Source organism: Taeniopygia guttata, chromosome Z (assembly GCF_048771995.1).
Source record: "Taeniopygia guttata chromosome Z, bTaeGut7.mat, whole genome shotgun sequence".
In the NCBI taxonomy this organism is placed as follows: Eukaryota; Metazoa; Chordata; class Aves; order Passeriformes; family Estrildidae; genus Taeniopygia; species Taeniopygia guttata.
In genome coordinates, this window is record NC_133063.1 from 49,245,994 (window position 1) to 49,266,584 (window position 20,591).

General features: G+C 44.4%; 1 protein-coding gene across 1 annotated transcript; it reads right to left on the reverse strand.

Moving 5' to 3' along the window:
* Positions 1 to 1,598: 1,598 nt before the first annotated feature.
* CAPSL (calcyphosine like) lies at positions 1,599 to 14,615 on the reverse strand. The gene is made up of 5 exons (XM_002192058.6): positions 14,465 to 14,615; positions 10,699 to 10,832; positions 9,968 to 10,145; positions 9,132 to 9,341; positions 1,599 to 1,921 (listed from the first exon to the last, which is right to left on the reverse strand). Exons 2-5 carry the CDS (start codon positions 10,830 to 10,832, stop codon positions 1,820 to 1,822), a joined length of 624 nt encoding a protein of 207 aa, XP_002192094.3. The 5' UTR covers positions 14,465 to 14,615; the 3' UTR covers positions 1,599 to 1,819.
* Between the last annotated feature and the right edge of the window lie 5,976 nt (positions 14,616 to 20,591).

The following is a 20,591-nucleotide window of genomic DNA, read 5'->3' on the forward strand; positions in this document are numbered from 1 at the left end:
AAGTTTCCAGAGGCTTACTGGTCAAGAAACTAATAAAGTTTGCACAACCTTCACTAAGGAATTGCAAGCAGCAATTGCTCATACTGAGATCATTACTGGACAAAAGAAATATAGGGTTTGCAGAGGATCAGTGCAGCAAGCACTCAGGACTTCAGTGTTTGAACTATTAGCAACCCAGGCTAAAAGCTGTGACTTCATCAGAAAGGCTGTTTTGAAGTCCGTTCTATAACTCTGTACTGCTTTTAGCTGGCTGCCAGCCTGAAATGGAGCAAATGCTGCCATGCACAGTGCATTTACTCTCTGCTACAGCAGCAGGTTCTCAGTCTGGGAGAGCAGCAAAATTATGAGAGAGGAGCAGAAAGGAAAAGAAAAACAAAAAAGGTATCAAACCAGGAAAAATTAGACACCACACACTCACACACTAGGTTTTTTCAGGAATTTTTTTTTTTACAGTTTCCTTTGTGTACCATTTTCCCCTGTCCCTATGGACAAAGGACAAAAGATGAACTGAGACAGCCTCATTGATGTGACAAGAAGGGTAGGTTCCCAGTCTTTCTTCAGCATCAGAAATACAAGATGAGAATATATGAGTTAGAATAGAATAAGTTATTTTTTGAAAACTCTTTGAAATTCACCGCAAATACAAATTTTTTGACTTTAATATAAATAGGCAACAGCTACCAGGTAAAAAAATATTCCAAGAGCAGAGAAGAAAAAATGTACCTCCTTTGCAGAAAAATATAAGTAAAGTGATCTCACAGTACAGAAATAAAGGAATCAAAGCAGGAGGAGGGGAGTGAAATCTGTAAGAAGCTGCACAGAAGGTTCAAACATGGTATACACAGGAATGTTGCCTGTATGCTTAGTTGTGAGTGAGGGAATAAACCAGGGCTTATAAAGCATTTTGCATTTATCCTGGTCTATGTCTCCCCATCTTTGATGGCCCCTCCAGCCTCCCGGGGTACTGGAAACCCGCATGTTCCCAGCAGCAAGATCAGCAGTTGTTCTATCACACTAGTGAGACCCACGAAGCCAAGAGATACTGCAGTGCTACAGGTGATAGGTCTACATGACTTTCCGGGGACAGACTTCCTTCCATTCCTTCCTGCCCATAATAGCCTGTCCAAGACCACCACACTTTAGAATATTTTGGTTTCCATCCCTTGCACCCTCTGCAAAACAGAGCTGTATCTAGCACTGCCAAGGGGGTATTCAGGAGCCCCAGCAACCTACTGCAGATGTCAGAAAAGAGCAGCTCATGTCAGAAAAGAAAAGACATACCAGAGATGGAAAGAGAAAAAGAACAGATGTGTGCGGTGGCCAAATGCCAGATCTACTCTCTGATTATGCTCTGATCCTCTGGGGCTGAACCTACTGAAGCATCTGGGAATTAATTCTGCAGATTGAAAGTAATTGGCACAGTTACTGGGAACTGTTGTACTGGAACAGTGCTGTAACTCGCGGGCAGCTCCCCTCACCGCGATACCCCGAGCAGTGGTATGCTGGGTGGCGAGAGGGAAGAGAACAGGCGGCCGCTCCTCCTGCGAAGCTCTGCAGTCCCAGTTTTGGCGCGGGGACAGACGGAGGCAACACGGGACTTGGAGGTGAAGAAGATAGTTTTATTAAGCGAGGCCCAAGACCCTCTGGGGAGTGGAGAAACAGGGGAGTGCAGTAACGCAAAGTAACAAAGAGGGTGTTGAACCTCACTAAATAGGGAAAAAACATGCCACAACAGAACAGGAGGGAGTGGTTGCCCATACACTTAGTCAGAGGAACCCATAAAACGTGAAAGAAAAGTCTTGCTTCTTCATTTATATGATTAGAGTTTCCAAGAATTCTTCATCATGATTATAAAGTAGATGTCCGTGTCTATTGAAGCGCTGACTCCAGCATAGTAGTTCATGAATTCTTCTGTTGTGACCTGAGACAGATAAATTAAAAATAGGAAAATGAACCTTTGCAAAACCAGACATTGAGAAGGACCTTTAATGAAACTGAACATCTGCTATTTCATACTGTAGCTAACAAAAAGGAATAAAACAGAAGGAATTAAGACACTTAAAACTTCCTGAATTTCACTTTGCTAGAAACAAGAGCTCTTGTCCTCCACAAAACATGGATGGAGATGAAACATGTGAAGTTTAACTAACCTTACCAGGAACTGAAGTTAAAATCACTGCTGCCTAAGAAGACAAAATTTTAACGTACTTTTTTCCAGGGAAGCTATAATCTGGCTCTTTCCATGATTATCAATAATGTGGGTAAGATTTCTGATGCAATTCAGAGATAGCATGGGACTTTATATCCACCCCTAGAGAGAAAATATCATTGCTCTAAACAAGTCTCCCTTAATGAGCAGATATTCTTTCAAATACCTAAGAGTTTTGAATAGCTTTCATGGGTATTTTGAGGTTTAAAAACTACCATTAAAAAAATAAATAATCAAATTAACCAAGAGAAAAACTGTGCAGGTCTCTTGTGAAGCCTTAACTCTTGAATTGGGAAGGTTATTGTTTGACTAAACAAAGAAAAAATTGAAAAAATACAAAACAATATGAAAAAGACATTTAGCTATGAGAGAGTGTCTGAGAGAGAACTGGGAAAATGGTAAAGGGTCTGGAGGGGAAGCTGTGTGAGGAAGGCTGCACTGTCTTGTTCTATTCAACCTGGAGGAGGCTGAGGGGAGACCTCACTGCAGTTACAACTCCCTCATGAGGGGAAGAGGGGCAGGCACTGACCTCTGCTCTGTGGTGACAGTGACTAAAACCAAGGGAATGGCCTGAAGTTGTGTCAGGGGAGGTTTAGGCTGGGTATCAGGAAAACGTTCTTCCCCAGAGGGTGGTTGGGCGCTGGAATAGGATCTCCAGGGCAGCGGTCACAGCACCAGCCTGACAGAGGCCAGGACTCATGCTGTGACTTCTGGGTGTGCTGTGCCAGGCCAGGAGTTGGACCTGATGATCCTGATGGGTTTTTTCTAACTCAGCATATTCTGTGATTCCACTATATCTGCTCTGATTGCATTGTGTGTTTGAGAACTTTGAAAAACATGGCAACAGGGAGAAGGAAGCACTTCAGACTGTCCTACCATCACAAGATTAATAAAAACCTCACTAAAACTGCCTATTTCAGAGGCACCCAGCAAGACCGTGATGAAGAGGGCCTTTCTAGAAAATGCTCAACCTTGAGGCATTTCTGCTTAAAACATTTTAGGTATTCAGTATCATTAGTGTCTTATGATTCAGGAAAGCCACAGCCTGTTCTCACAAGAAACAATAATCAGGTGAGCTAACATTAGGATTGCTGACCAGGCACTGAACTCATCAAGGATCAGTTTGGGAGCTCATTTAATGAGTTCATTCATGGATGACCTCAGCACAAAAAGCAGGAACATTTTATTTGAAATTTGCTAGATATCACCACTGCTGCAGAGATGGAAGGGGATAGTTGGCTCTGAGCTGGTATCTCTGAGGATAACACTGAAGCTGAAGGTATGAAATTCAGCTCTACTAAGTGCAAAGTCATTCCTAAAGCATACATTGCATCAGGAGAAATATAGGTTATATTAGGTGGGATATTAGGAGGAAGTTTTTCACAGAAAGGGTGATAAAATATTGGAATGGTCTGACTGGGGAGGTGGTAGAGTCACCATCCCTGGATGTGTTCAAAAATACAGGATGTGACACTTAGTGCTATGGTTTAGCTAAGGTATTTAGGGCATGGGTTGGACTTGATGATCTCTTCCAACCTATTCATTCTGTAATTCTGTGAGTCTGTAAAGTAGATAAAACCCATCATCTCTCTACAACAGAGAGCCCTAGTGGTGGAAACAAAGCAAGTGAAGGATTCAGGTGGAGCATTTGACAGGTAGGAGTCACCAGTGCAATGCTGCCCTGAAAACCCAGGTGCAGCCTGGAGAGTGGGAAGTGTTAAAGACATTCCACAAAGCAATGATAGAAATTTACAGCCCAGTTTATTATTATTAACTGCTCAGATTGAGAATAGCACCAAGTGAACCACGGAGATACAAGATTGCTCTGAGGCGGTCAACAGATGTAAGTTCAGACCAAAGAAGTTTGCAGACACATAACAAGGGGAAAGAGAGCATGCGTGGCTCAGAGATGGTTGAAGAGCAGTTATATAAGTTGTATAAGTCCATCCCAAAAGGTGCCCAGGCTTTGCACCTGAGCCAGAGAAAGCCAGAGTGCAGGAAGGGCTCCCATCTTTGTCCCAGCTCATGGCTCCTCAGGGTACACGTCCCAGCCCTATTCTCCCTCCAACTCTCTGCAGATAAATCTGTTTCTATTATGGACTGATTTGCAAGTCAAGTGTCTCAGTAATTACCTGGAGAAGAACTAACTGTATAATATTTGACAAAGCAGGGAGCCTGCTTTTGAATTGGATCCTAGTATTTATTCTCCTAAAAAGTGAAAAACCCCCCAATTTATGTGGTTCATGAAATTCAGCAAATTTGTGGGGTAGTGTGGTAGATAGGGACAGGCGAACGGAAGATCTCGGGATGTGACAGAGAGACCCTTCCCCCTTCTCCCTGCTTCACGTTATCTATTAACCCCAGAGCATGTAACCACACCTAACCCAGTAGTTTTCCACTCCCGACTAACCCTAGAGACCCTACCAACCCCCCCCCGACGTAGCAAAGTCCCCCAAGACTATTTAAACCCATGAGATAAGATAACAAATGCTTTCGACCGTCCACCACATTGGTGTCTGCGTGTGTCGCTAGTCCGAGTGGCCCGGGCGAGGCCGGGCTGCCGTGCTGCCTCCTTGCAACCAGGTCGCCGTTGTCTTTCATAAAAGCAACATATCTGGTGCCGAAACCCGGGAAGACGAGAAATTCGCTCGGGTAACGGGATACGCCTGGACAGGAGCAGCGGCCGGAGCGGTCAGACCGTATCTTGGTGCAGGGAGACGTCCCAGGACCCGCGAGCGTCATGGACAGCATCGCCAGGGTCGTAAGTGCAATTTATAAGCAGCGGGGTATCGAATGTAAGCTCAAGGACTTTTATCTTGCTATAGCGAGGCTGCTTGAGCTTGCGGCTATTGACCACCCAGTGGATGTTTTACATCCGGGAATATGGGAAAAATGTACAGCCACGCTGGTCAAAGACACGAAAACCTCAGGCAGTGGCAGAAGCCTTAAGGCGTGGGGCAAAGTAGAGAAAGCCCTGCACAAAGCAATAGAAGAGCAGGAGACGTGGAGCGTGGCGCGTACGTGTTTATTGGTTACTCCCAAGCTAGGGGTAGGAGCAGGAACGCAAACTGCCCCTGAGGGCAATCCGCCCGGGAGCGGGGATCCGGGGGGGCCCGGCGCATCACCCCCCTCCCTGGGCCAGAGCCCAATCCCTGCCGCGGAAACCTCCCAGAAATCCGCGGCTTCCCCGTCCGTCCCGCCGCCGCCGGTCAGCGACCCGTTGCCGGAGGTGCAGCAGCGCGCGGAATGTTTTTGGCAAGGGCTAGTGAAGGAAGCCTGAGGCGCCAAAACCGCGGCTCGAGAAGAGACGCCACCCACGCCGCCACCCTACCGCTTTGAAAATGGCGCTGGCCGCCAAGGAGAGGGGCGGGGCGCGGGTGGTCTCGGCACGAAAACCCGGGAAGCGCGCAATCTCAGGGACGCGCGTGCGTGGGAGAAAGAGGAGGAGAGCGGCAGAGAGCGCGGAGCCAATCGGCAGCCGCACCTGAGGCCGCTACCATTTAAGGGAGAGACCTCCCCTGCAGGAGACAGGGCAAGCCTGGGGGGCGGGAGCGGCACCACCCCTACGGGGAGGAGCGAGCTCGGAGCCAGACAAAAAGGCACCGAGCCCCGGAAATGCGCTGGCATTTAACTTCCGACTCGGAGTCCAGCAGCAGCTCCGCCAGCTCGGAAGAGCTGCCAGAAGCCGCCTGGGATTCAGAGACGGAGGAAACGGAGCCAACGCGATTTAAGACAAAACCGAATAAAGCTTTAAGCCGCAATGAAAAACAACTACAATACGAACCAGCCCAGTTTACCGACTGGGGAGAAATAAAAATAGCCTGTGCTGAATGGTCCCCAGCGGCTGCCATACAAGCCTTCCCGGTGAGGCTCACCGGCCCGGAGGGGAATCAACAAAGGGTATATACCCCAGTAAACCCAAAAGATGTACAGTCAATTGTCAAAGCCATTGCAGAAAAAGGAATCAATTCGGCCATAGTCTCCACTTTAATCAATGGTCTTTTTAGTAATGACGACCTGCTTCCCTTTGATATCGAGCGAATAGGTCGCATGATACTTGATGGTGCAGGAATGATTGTGTTTAGACAGGAATGGGAGGATAATTGTAGGAAGCTATTAGCCCAAGCATCTGGCACGAGGCAGCCACTACACAGATCGAGCTTATCCAGGCTAATAGGAAAGCACGATGATATGATCACGCTGCAGCAACAAGCCATGCAGATGCAGGCTGAGGAGGTCAGGGCGACCACTCGGGCTGCCAGGGAAGCTATTCGCGCAGCCTCTCGAGTCGTGGCTAAGCCGGTGCCATGGTCCACCGTGAGGCAGGCAGAGAGCGAAAGCTTCACGCAGTTTGTGGATCGCCTGCAGGCAGCGATAGACTCCTCTACCCTGCCGGCAGAGGCAAAGGGCCCCGTGGTAGCTGACTGCCTGCGCCAGCAGTGCAACGCTGTCACCAAGGATATTTTACGTTCCCTGCCAGCCGGAGCCAGCCTGGCTGAATCAGGCATGTAGTAAGGGAAGAGCACCTGACGCCCATTCAGGCGGCCGTCCACACCCTGACCAGTGCCATGGCATGCTTCAAGTGTGGTGAGGCAGGTCACATCCTGGTGAGCTGCCCCCAGCCGGCACGGCAGCCTGCCGCGGCACCTCCACCCCAAGCACGCCCACAGGGATCCTGTTGAAGCTGCGGGAGGAAAGGGCCACTGCCACACACCCACTGCTGCCAATAAAACTGACCTTCAGAACGAAACTAAAGGAAAAGCTGTGAGTTTTGTTTGCAGGACATGCTCGTGGACCGTCCCCGTGATGCACACACCCCTACTCCAGAGGGAGATGACGGACCACCAAACCGCCAGACAAAACCCAAGAGTCCCACACCAGTGAGACACCGGTGAGACCCAGACATGCACAGTGTCTCTGTGCGATTTTGCTGTTGGGGCTTGTGGCCAGGGGACAAGCCGACCCAGGCCACTACCCTCACCAGCCATTTAGGTGGGTCATGCAACACCTTTCAAGTGACAAGGTGTTCAAAGAGGTCACCACAGTAAACACCCCATCCTTCGTGTTCCACATAGCCAACCTGTTTAGAAGCTACCTTTCTAACCCTAAACGAAACCAAACCGAACCTGACTAACTCCTGTTGGCTTTGCTATGATGTTAAACCCCCTTTCTACGAAGGCATTGCTTTAGACACCCCCTTCAGTTACTCCACAGCCAGTGCCCCCCACCAGTGCAGATGGGACACTCCCCGCAGAGGAATCACCCTGAGTCAAATCACAGGACAGGGCAGATGTTTTGGAAATGCAACCTTAGCAAAGCAGAAAGGCAACTTCTGCACTAAATTTGTCAAGCCCAACAGAAAAACCAATAAGTGAGTGGTCCCATCCGCATCTGGGATATGGGTTTGCCAGCGATCCGGAGTGAGTCCTTGTGTGTTCCTTGTCAAATTTAATGACTCTATTGACTTCTGTGTCCAAGTTCTGATTGTTCCTAGGGTCCTGTACCACTCAGATGAAAAGATATACCACCTTCTCGAGGAACCTGACAGACTCCACAAAAGAGAAATTATCACAGGTATAACTATCGCAATGCTGCTCGGCCTGGGAGCAGCTGGCACAGCCACGGGTGTCTCAGCCATCGCAACCCAACAGTACGGACTCTCTCAGCTGCAAATGACCATCGACGAAGACCTGCAGAGGATCGAGAAATCCATCTCCTATCTAGAGAAATCGGTCTCTTCGCTTTCAGAAGTAGTTTTACAAAATAGGCGAGGACTGGACCTCTTGTTCATGCAACAAGGAGGACTGTGTGCAGCCTTGAAAGAGGAGTGCTGCTTTTATGCAGATCATACGGGAGTCATTAAAGACTCCATGGCAGAACTCCGAGATAGACGGCTCAGAGAAAGAGAGACAGGGAAACCCAACAGAGCTGGTTTGAATCCTGGTTCAATCGATCACCTTGGCTCACCACTCTAATTTCCGCCCTGGTAGGTCCACTGGCAATACTGCTTTTAGCTATTACCATAGGACCATGCCTGCTGAACAAACTAGTCTCGTTTGTTCAGGCCCGTCTAGAAAGGGCGAACATTCTGTTCATAGGCCAGCAACAAATGCTGTAAACCAAAAACTGCGAACACAGTCAGTCACAAAAGCCTTCGAGACTCACCTTACGAAAATTACTCAGGTTTACCAAACCACCTTGTCCTTACCAAGTTACAAGTTTGTACCTCACTCCAGTGACTATATCTACGACTACCTCATTTTATTTATGATAAGGAGGGGGGAGATGTGGTAGATAGGGACAGGCGAACGGAAGATCTTGGGATGTGACGGAAAGAGAGACCCTTCCCCCTTCTCCCTGCTTCACATTATCTATTAACCCCAGAGCATGTAACCACACCTAACCCAGTAGTTTTCCACTCCCGACTAACCCTAGAGACCCTACCAACCCCCCCTGACATAGCAAAGTCCCCCAAGACTATTTAAACCCATGAGATAAGATAATAAATGCTTTCGACCGTCCACCACATTGGTGTCTGCGTGTGTCGCTAGTCCGAGTGGCCCGGGCGAGGCCGGGCTGCCATGCTGTCTTCTTGCAACCAGGTCGCCGTTGTCTTTCATAAAGGCAACAGGTAGTCTGAACATGTACTTAGTGTAATCTATGAAATTTGATTATTAAGGCTACAAACCTTAATGCAGTCTCACAACCACCCTTGTATCTCCTGCAGAGCCCCTTTGCCTCAGAATGTGCAAGCTAGCTGTATCAGGAGTGCTGTGCACAGGTTATGCATCTACTTTGATTTTCCATATAAATGTGATGCAAATGGATGCTTGGTACTGCAATTACACCTCCACTTAATAACCTAAGTCAAATTCAGAGTCATATGGTGACTTCATGGCTTGTAATCAGGTGCTTCACTTACCTTCCCATCTTTTTCATAGGGTGAATCAAAACTATCCAGAAAGGATCTAAAAACTTGATCTTCTGTCCAGTCTCCATTTAGATATTTGGGATGATGTTTTGCATTATACACGCTGCGCAAGTCTTCAATTGTTATGACACCATTTCCAGTCTTGTCTAACTTCCGAAATGCCTGCATGACAATCTCTTTTCTTGCAGTGGACATGGGAGGCTGTAAAGAAATATTAACAGAGTGATTTTATTTTTGCCAACTACTTGCCCAGTTCCAAATTCAAGTACTTGTTGTTGCTAGCAGCAAAATTTTCAAGGTAGATGAGACATTATACTGGTGATAGTCTACACTGTCCAGGAGCTAGAAAGGGCAATATATCCTCAAAAGAGCAATATGATTAAGACTATTCAGCGTCTACCCATACAACACCAAATGGACAATAAGAGAGAAAATCCTACCTTGAACACTTTTCTGATCTGGCCATTTAAAATATTTCTAACAAGAAATTATTAATTACCCAAAGTATTAGTGTTTTCTTTCAGCAGAGCAAAGATACTTCAGACAAAATCAATTACTATGGTGGACTGGAGAAAGTATCCCCTGAATAAGTTCATGTTATAAAAAGATGCATCATGAAATGGCCAACAAAAAGTGAGATTGATGGGCTGAACTGCACAGGTACCCAGACCGTGGCACAGGAATTTCAGTATCTAAATCAAGGCCACAGTTAATTGAAAAAAAATCACAACTGTGTATTTGCAAATATTCTATTCTACTTTGTTCTGTTCTGTTCTATTCTATTTTAATCAATTTAATGCAGTAACAATATAAATTCCCAGACTTACTCTCAGTGTAACAAGAAATTCATCAAAATCAATTGTTCCACTGCCGTCTTTATCAAACATCTGGAAAATCTCATGTGCTTCTTCATTATTGATCATCACAGCATAATGACGTAGTCCTCTCTGAAACTCTTTGAAATCAAGGGTTCTGCCATTGTTACCATCAATAATCCTAAATACTCTGTGGAAAATATAAAATTTGAGGAAAATGCACAGGAAAACATGGAGAATGCTGCAGTGGTTTAGTACAGTACTGGCATAGAGAGTCACCTTACTGAGGTAACATTTCCTCCTTGTTCTGTATTCTGAGGGAAAATAAATAAATAAATAAAAACCCCCAACCAACAAACCCCCTACACTTATTGGCAGTAGAGATGACTTGTTTAGATAGGGTGCATGAATATTACACATCTGAAGTTAAATGAGAGAAAGGCTGCCATAGTACTCCTGTTCATTATGGCCCTCTGCCCCCTGCAAGTTGCACATTTAGATGAAGTTCCAAATTTAGGTGAAGTTCCAGTTGGTCACCATCTGGATCCAGTCTGTCAAAAGGCAGTCAGGTCAGTCCTATGTCCCAAAACACATGAGCCCCTCTGTGGGTTGTGGCATTTGCACTGAAATGAGAAAACTCAAGAAAACTTGGAAACTCAAGTTTTGGTCCCTGTTTAGGGTGTGAGCCTTCTTGCAGCTAAAACTATTAGGCTGCAAGTGGGTTTAACGTCTTGCATACTCACCTGCCAAATCCTTTGATGCCTGCAGATCCCCTTGCTAAACACTGCAGGCGAAGTCTTTCTAGAGGGTCAGTGATTTTGGGCAGGCTTCTTATTGCGTTGATTGACATCTCTTGGTCATGCCTTGCTGTGCCCATCTGGAAGACCAAAACACTGGTGTGGCGTGGATTCACATTCAGACACAGTGCCGAAGCCTGCCTTAATATACAAAGCATCTCAAATTCCTAACTTGCAAACTGCTGGTAGTAACTCTTTCATTAGGACCCATTTTCACCCTCTATTTCCTTTTCCTTATATCCTATCAGAAAGGCAAATTGCCAATATAGGCCACCAACCATGAAAGGAGGGCTCAGCTAAGCCACTCTATGATTAATCCAGATGCAGACAGGAAACTGTGTAAGAAATTTCTGCCTACAATGTGAGAACACTGTGACAATTGATGGCTGCACTCAGGAGTGTGTGACCCACTCTGTGTCCACAGCGTCCTTTCCAAGCCTCTTCCACCTGGCCAGGTTTGCAGCTAGCATTTGACCGCAGGAAGATAAAAATTACCCTGGCTGAAGGCCTTTGCTCCTGAGGACTTTTGTTCCACTGAGGTCCCGATTCTGCAGAGCAGAGATTTCACCCATTGCATATCTGAGCACCTACACATGACACCTACTGCTTTTTACACACAACTGAAGAACAAATTAATAACATAAAATTTCACAGTATTTAGCACCCCAGGATTTTACATGCTGACAACAAAGGCTTTCCAGCTACCCTCAGAGGAGAACAGTGGAATAAAAATATGGAAAACCAGCTTGTGACTCTGCAGTGCTGCAACAGCACCACCAAGAGCACCATGTCCAGACTAGCAGAGACCCACTGCCTCTCCCACAGGGATTATTTGTGCCTAGTGCTAAGAAAACTGTGACTGCCCATGCCCACACTGATATTTTAGGGCCCAATCAATCCTGGGCACATGCTCAGTGCCAAGACTGCTGTTCCATAGCCCTGCTGATGGATCTGCAGCAGATCATGAAGACTCCCAAAATATTTTCCAGCCTTTCAAGCATTGCAGGATAAGGGCACACAAGAGTCACAGAAGTTACAGCAGAGCTCTAGACTCAGAGGGTGACTGGTGCTCTGATGAGCCCATGCTGGGATGAAGAGATGAAGATGAGCAGCCCTGTGAGGCACTGTCAGTGCATGTGACACTTCCAATCCCATTGTCGTTCCATGTGCAGAAGTGTGAATCAAAATGATCAGAAAAAACTTCTAAGAAACATGGAATTAACTCTTTCATCTTAACTGTTCATCCACTCCTGTTTACAGAGCATTGGCTATGGCTGCTGGTAATACCAAATATGCTGAATTTTCTAAGCACTTCAGATTGCTCCAGCTGGGCTTGGAAAAAGAGAAAAATAAAATCATTTTGTACTCCCCAAGTGGTTTCAGTACTAGCTTAATGTAGAAGTCTAGAGAAGTAAAATATAGAGCATTTTGGCCTTTGCTTTAGACTGAGCAAGCAAAGTTCTTCTGGGAACTCATTAACCAGTGACCAGGAAGATCTCACAGCTGTGTGAGATCAGCAGCCAAAAATGTTTTTTGCAAACAATGACCTGTCCTTAAGGGGAAATGTCATACTGGAAAGACTTTAAAATACTGTGAGGTCACATAAACACAGTGCAAACTATATTTACATTATATAACAATGTACTTTTGCTTATATATAATATATAGCAACTATATATAGAGTACATGATGCAAGTGTATCATTGTGCAGCATGATTCTCTCTACACTATGTTATGTCTTTCTGGAGTTCTATAAATACTGAGACCAACAAGGACATAATTCATCTCTACTGCACACCGCAAAAATCTACACAAACACACACACCATAGAAAGAGCATGGCATCTCCTCACCTCAGGTTCAGTGAATTTCCAGAATAGTGCAATGTGCATCAAATAATCATTGCAGTAATACTCATGAACTGAGGCCATGGAGGGATAATCTGATTTGTTATCTGTTACAATGTCTTGAACCTCAGTAAAGGCCACTGAAATTGGCCAATCCTCTGTAATTTCTTCAGTAAGAATAAAGTTTGCTTCTACATCTATAAGCATTTCTGCTCCAGATCTCACTATCTCTAGGCTAAGTTGTTCCACCATTGAATAATTTTTCTTTTAATAGATGCTGTTTCTAGTCTGAATTTCCACCATATTAGATGCTGTTTTACACTGTTTTACAAGATTAAAGAGCTATCTATTAAAGATGTGTCCAAGTGTAAGTACTTGAAGGTCCCTTTTAAACTCACTTTGGCTTAGTAATTAGGCATAGCTCAGGACTCCTGGTACAAAATGAATTTCCAGATGTCAGATAATTCTGCTGTTGCTCTTGAACTTTTCAGGTTTTTTCCCAGTGTTCTTTCTGAAGTGGGTCAGAGCACTCTAATGATCTCACAAACACCATAGATAAAGATATTCCCACTTCTTTCCCCCCCCCAGGTATCATGATTAAAAACACTAATAATAAATATTTCTGCTCTTTGCAAATCTGCATTCTCTATAATGTTTACTAACTAGATCATCAACAGCATGTTTCCATACAAAACTCAGCCATTAAAGTCTGTTTGTAAAGTAATTGAGTTTTCACATCACACTAAAGCCTCTTAAACAGGACCTGGCTTCCTATGCCACATGGCAGTAAGCATTTGAGAACCCTTTTTATACATCCAGAAAATACAGAAGACCAGTTAAGTGTAAAAGCTGCTGCATGAAAGCCTGGTCCATAGTGACACTTTTATCATTTTCCTATTTCTGTTGGCTGCAGGTTTAAGTTAGAGGTAAACCCTTCCTAGGCTATATTGTAAGAAAAGAGATTCCAAATCAGTGCAAGGAGGAAGGAATTGCAGTAATTCACATGCTCTTTCCTCCCCTTTCATTTTGCTTTTCCTCCTTTTTGGATAACGTGAAGTAATTAAAGATGCAGTCAGGGTTTGTTGACTATAACCATTCTCTGCATAGTGTACAAATGTGTAACATCTTAATACCATTAATAAAACAAGAACAGGTCATAAAAGTAATTCCAAATGGTTTTAATTTGTGTATCTCATCCAAGACTATCAGATGTCTCCCTCAGTGAAATTAACTAGCAGTGTTTATTTTAATTTTGAATGCTAGAGAGTTTTGTTGTGTTTAACAGCCTAGGCTATTAACAATTACCCCACGCTGTCACCATTGTTCGTGTCTATATATGATGTTGTGTTGTGCAAGCCAAACAGAAATGTTTGCATTTATTCCTAACAACTACAAAACATTAAATTTTGGGTTGGATTTTTCCAGAAGAATCTTAGGTTGTCCAGCAACCAGATCCCTTTACATTTCTCTGTGCCTTACACACATTTGGTTTACTTCTTATAATTTCGTTGAATTATTAAAAGCACAAAAACTGCAGGAGACAACTATCTAAACACCTCCTTAAAAATTTGGCTTCCCAGCCTCACTGATCCCTCTACAGCAGGGTTCCTGTCTCTCTCCATCGTGACCAGCACCATCCAGCTTCTACCCCCTGACAGGTGGACGTTACTGCGATCTCTCTTTTGCATATATACATATATATTTATAAAATATCTATATATTTATATATCTAAATAAAAATCATACTAAAAATTGTATTTAGAAAATTAGATTTAAAAATTATATTTAATTGAAATTAATTAAACTACTCTTGGCTGATCAGAGAAACTTACTGAGAGGTAGCAAACAGGAAAAAAAAAGCTTTACCTGTAATGCTCTTCGGAACTTGTGTTTTTCACTCAAGACTGGAAGGTGTTTGGGAGGGTTTACCAATGTTGCACTTCCAGGCTCAGGCAATAAATTCAGGTGATAACAGGCCACAGCCTCACGACAAAACTTCCTTATCCATCTCGTTTTACCTATTTACAAACACGGCTGCCTTGGCCCCTGTTTTTTAGGAGGCCTGGAGTTTCCCAGCTGGTCTCCAAGGTGACACTGTGGGCGGTGGCTGGCACAGCCTGCAATTATGCTGCTTCCCTGGACAATTGTTTTGGTATTTCGAGAGCGTTATGTCTTTTCTTCTCATCTTTGCCCACATGGGCTGGAGAAGTGGGAAGGAAAAGTGGGAGACACCTTGTGCTGCTGCTTTCTGATCAATAAGACTGGGAAAGTGGCTCATTGGAAAGTGCTGCATTGCACAGTTTTGTTTTTAGACCATGTTTCTCTGCTTTCACAGTTGATAGGGTTGAAAAAACTTTCTGGTTCAATTGTTTACTGAAAACATAGCAGAAGCATGTAAGTAAAAGACTGTCGGTTGTGGTTCACAAAGAAAAAAACCCTTACCAGCATATATTTTTTTCCTGATGATTAATTGCCACTTTGAAGATCTGCTGGTGGTTAGAACCTCTGGGGAGATGCTGAGCTTGTGTTCATTTGCAGCAAGAAGAAAGCTGAAAAGGTTAAACATCCATATGATGAGGAAAAATTGCTCTCTGCCTAGACACAGCTATAAGCAACTTGGTCTACAGAAGGCCACAAACATTGTCAGTAAGATAATGTACCGCTTTTGTAGGGAATCAGGATGTTGATAGATTCCTTAGGGGTAGAAAATAACCTATGTGTGTTCCCTGGCCCTCTGGGGCAGCAGCAAGGTGAACATGTAAGATCAAGGCTAATGGCAAAGGCAGCGTGTAGAAGTCAGTGTGAGAGCATGTGAGAAAAGAAGGGAGAGCCCTGTTCTGGCCATGGATGAAACCCTGAGCAAGAACGAAAATTGCATCATTTCCTGGCAAAAGCAGAAAATTATTTTAGGCAATTGCTAGACTAATACCACTTGCATCCTGGCAGGCTGCTTATCTCTCATCGACAGGTATTTCCTGATACTAAACCAAAGTTTGCACAAGACTTACAATATTCTTTTATATCTCTCATGTGGCAGCTGATTGCACATTAATGCACAAGCAGGGACCAAGGCTTATTTAATCATTTACTGATTCAGAAATACTGCCTTTGTGAAAACGTAAACATCCTTCCATCCACTATCTTTGTTTTGTGAATTGATCTCCAGAGTCCTCCTGGGAATGCAGAGGAATTATAGGGCTATGAACATTATCTAGGCTTCTGCCTGTTCACACACTCTACAAAGAAAAAAGAAGGCACTGAGGGCTAGAAAAATGGTTTTCACTGAACAAGTTGGTCTGTGGAATTCAACCTCCCACCTGAATAAAGAAATTCTTCAAGTGCAGAATTTGCATTGACTTTCAGAGGGTTGCAGAAGATTGAAACAACAGAGATGGGCCCTTGAAAGCAAAAAAAATAATTTAATATCTGGATACTCAGTTGAGTTCTGCTGCCTTTTCTCCCCTCTTCCCAGGTGCACACACAGACACACATGGATGTCTACTTTACACTCTCTGGAAACTCGACTGTGCCATTTCTGAGATGGTTAATGAGTTACCAGTTTGAAAAATTATTAACAGACCTTCAGGTGTCTCAGATTACATCAGAGCGTGATGAAATTTATTTGGTTGGACCTGCTCTGTTACTGTGCACAGAGCTGTAAGCAGAGTTCAGTGAATTCAGAATTTATCAAAAAGGATATAGAGATTTCATCAGAACTCTGAAATTTTTCCTCATCATTTTCTAACTAGCACTGAATACATGCATACCTACTTGATTGTTGTTTTTTTCTGAACAGCCTGGACTGTCTGCTCAGCAGAGTAGACAGAGTACTCAGTGTAGTTCAGCACATTGGTGTCAGCGTGTGTCGTTAGTCCGAGTAGCCTGGACAGGCCAGCTGCTGTGCTGCCTCCTTGCAACCAGGTCGTCGTTGTCTTTCATAAAGGCAACACTTAATGTGCCACCTTTGACCATTGTTTTGGAGAAGCTCTTCAGCTATGAGAAGAACATATATGAGCATATCTGCTTGTCCTTGGTAGAGAAATCATCAGGACTGTTTGTGTGGAATACAGACTTTAAAAAAATAGCAAGCATGAAGTCCCGGAACACTTTGTAGCAAAGAAGATTAAATTTACAGGATAAGCCTTTGTAGTTTTTCCTGCCATTAAAATTAAGAAAGTTTCACATACACTAAAAAGAAACTCTTGTGGTTAAGTACATTGTCAAGGGAACAGTATTCTGATTTTAAAACAAGATGTAATCCAATTAAATTACAGAATCATAGAATGGTTTGTGTTGCAAGGGACCTTACAGATCATCTAGTTCCAACCACAACTGAACTCTTACTCTAAATAAATGCTTTTATATCAAAAATTGCTGTCTCCCTGTGTGGTTTGTAGTTATCCAGCTGAAATTAATTGTCTGGTCTCCAGAGTAGACACCAGCTGGCACATGCAGATTGTGCTCATGCTACTGAGCCAATTCCTAAGAGAGTGGTCAGCTTCCAGACCTGCTTTGTAACAGAGCCCCAGCCCAGTCCCCACGTAGGTCTGACCCCACACCAGTGACCCTCATCTTGTCCCTCTGCACTGAGGAGCATTTCCAGCCCGAAGGGCACACACTGCCAGCAGGGCCTGTGTGATGGATTGCTCTGCCTGGCCACACAACTACAGCACTCCTAACCTTTACCTTTACTTGCTTTTTTCCCTTGCTCTTGAGAAGCACAAACAAATTTTGTTTCTTTAATGTTATGTCAGCTGCTAAATGCACTTGACAAGTTTTTGTGAAGGTGATTTGAGACCAGGAGCATTCCAGAAAAAGTGGCAGCTATCTTTAAAATTTTTCTTTTCTTGAAAATCTATCACAAATCTGTTTTCAGTTTGAGAATGGAAAATGAAAACACTAGATATTTCAGTTTTTAAGACATTAAGCAGCTAATGTTTACTAGAAATTGATTATTTTTATCCTGTGCCTTGAAATAATGGCAATTTAAGTTCTTGAATATTCTAGGCCAAATAGAAAAAACAATGTTGTGGATGTTAGGGGTGTTTTTATTCTACTGCATTTCTCAAAAATATTGGCAATTTTTTGTCAACCACAGTGAAACAATGTGATGGAGGTCTGACATGCATGAGAAACTTCTGTGCTCAACCCTCCCTCTTTTGTTCACAGAAGAAAACAGTTAAATTGTCCCAGCATTTATTAGGATCAAATACCTTTTGATGCTGAAAAGCTGTCTTTAATCATTGCAAAGTGGGGAAAGTAGCAAAGAATAGAAAAGAACAGTCTGCAGCTTGCTTCAGCAACAACCAGAACAATCTGTCCTCACTGAAGGAGGCAAAGAGGAGGGAGTCAAAACCAGAGAGAAGAAAGTTTCAGCAAGCTGTTCCTCAGACAGGCCTCCCTAAAGATGGTCACCAAGGGCTGGAGTGTCCTGGGGAAAGAAGGGTGCTTGTGAAGTCTGCTGTTGGCAAAGGCATATGCCAACACGGGGAGTCTTGATCATTTTCTTACAACCCTGCCAGTCCTCTGAAATGTGGATTTTTACAGTTATGTGGGATCATGCAAGCACCATGCATGCATGGAGAGGAAAAGGTGGTGGGAAATAATGTCAGTAGTCATATAGGAGAGGGCAGAGCCAGGTCAAGCACTGCTGCACGAGTGTCTGGAGGGGATGGTGGGGTGGGAAGCTGTATTGTCTGCCAGGGCAGGGAACTCTGCTCTTGCCAGCCCATGGAGCCAAACTGACTGCAGCTATGACTTGAGCCTGTGTGGTATCATTTCTTAAACAACCACAAATGGGATGTATTCTTTTTTTGTTATTCACTAGAGCTTCCTCTCCAAATTATTAGGAACTGTTCTGGTTCCTGACTCCAGAAATATACTGGTGGTATGTGAGCTCAATGCTTTTCCCAACCAGGAACCAGGGCACGCTTGACATGGCAGCACAATTCAGCACACAGCATGCTGGGGATACTCATCAGAACAGCTGGTGATACACAATCACTCTGGAGGGCTTTGTGATGTCCCAGAGCCCCTTCTCTCCATGGCCTCTGCATTTCAGAACTGACTTCTGTCACCCAGAGCATGAGCTATTGCCATGCTCCTCTGTGCAGCAGGCCTGTACCAGGCTGCTACCTTGGCACACGAGCTGCTATTGCCTCAGTGAAGGTTTCTTTTCTATGTCTGTGAATAAGAGACTCCAGGATGAGCCAGCAGACAGAACAGACAGTCAGGTCTCAAAACAGAGGAATGCATCCTCACTCATAAATAAGGGCTGGAAGGAAAGAGGTGATGCGGTTGCAAAAGTCCTACTAGAGTGTCTCTGCCAACAGGCTTGCCAACTTTGTGATGGGAGCTTTAGCACTGGGGACACATGACCAAAGCCTGAGAAGGAGGAGAGGTATGGGGTGGACCTAGCATTTTCCAGCACAGGGAACAGCACTGCTGGCAACCAGGTCAAGTGCCTGCATAGCAGAGAAGCACATGCACAAGAAGAATAAGAGACAAAGTCTAAGCATGGCCCTCAGAGTGGCAGAATCGCACAATCATCAAGGCTGGAGGAGGCCTTCAAGATCATTAAGACCAGCTGTCAACCCAGCACCACAATAATCGTCCCTAAAACATATTCCCAAATGCCTCCTGACCACTTCCAGGGAAGATGACTCCACCACCTCTCTGGGCAATTTATTCCAATGCCTAGCCACTCTTTCAGAGAAAAATATTTTTACTAATATTTAGTATGAACCTTCCCTGGCATAACTTAACGCTATTTCTTCTCATCCTTGGGCTTGAGACATGGCAGAGGAAACTGACTCCCACCTGGCTACATCATCCCTTAAGGCAATTGTAGAGACTGATATGGTCTCCCTTGACCCTGCTTTTCTGCAAGCTAAACACACTCAGATCCCTCTGCTGTTCCTTATCAGATTTGTGCTCCAGATCCTTCTCCAGTTCTGTTTCCCTTCCCTGAACTCTCTCCAGTACCTCAATATCCTTTTTGAAGGGAGTGTCCCAGAACTGAAGCCAGGATTCAAGGTATGATGCCCAGCACAGAGGAACAGTCACTACACTGATCCTGCTGGCCACAATACTGCTGATCCAGGTCAGGATGACATTGGCTTTCTTGGCCACCTAGGCACACACTGGCAAACTCCTCATTTCTTCCCATTTTCCCTGGTAGTGAAGTCAAATTTAAAGATTTGTAATTCCAGACTAGGTCATTAAGCTTTCTGAGCATGCTAATTTTCAGTCTTGGTGGGATTAAAATTGCCTAGCACCTCTTCCAGTTTCATAAGTCTCTAAAATTTAGATCTCTGGGTAAGTGTCTCTCTTAAAATAAGTGCATGCAGTCCCTACCTGAACAGCGGACATGTGTAGGTGTCTTTGGCACATTCCAGGCAAGCCCAAGGGAGTTTTGGGTCGACCTCCCCCAAAGCATCCAAGGCAGAAAATTTCTCCCACGGACATTCACAAAGCCTGGCAGAGGGGTGGGGGACCTGCCAGCACAGAATGGGGTACTGATGTGAGCCCACAGTTCTCACAGGACACGCATATGGGATACAGATGAAGACAGGCCCCTTCTCCACTATCTCTGGCTCTGTATAGTTTTGCTTGTGGATTGTTTTTTCCAGTATCAACCTCCAGTATCCAGTTTGGGCCTGCTCTTCATAGATGAAACAGACCACTGAGCCAGGAGACTCCAGCTAGAACTCATGAACTGTGACTTTGTCAGCGCTGACTAGGAGAAATGGCCAAATCCCCACACTACAGTTTTGGGAATCCAATTAGAGATGTCTTTCTGTACTTTCTGTCTCTTTCTACTACAATGACTTTAAAGGCTCCAGCAAAACAGATCTCACTATAAAAGTCTTTTTTTAAAAAGAATTCACATGAATGGGCAAATGTAAACTAGTTCCATCTGCTTACTACCCCCTGTGTATTACAAACCACTGAAATGAAAGAAAATCATAGTGCTGAGGGAATTATCTGACAA

Bases quoted from the DNA above. Each gene is read 5' to 3' on its own strand.
- CAPSL (XM_002192058.6), bottom strand. From the start codon at position 10,832: ATGGGCACAGCAAGGCATGACCAAGAGATGTCAATCAACGCAATAAGA. The intron at 10,146-10,698 runs GTGAGTATGCAA...TATTTTCCACAG, and splicing joins GGCATCAAAGGATTTGGCAG to AGTATTTAGGATTATTGATG. The intron at 9,342-9,967 runs GTAAGTCTGGGA...ATTTCTTTACAG, and splicing joins AATTTCTTGTTACACTGAGA to CCTCCCATGTCCACTGCAAG.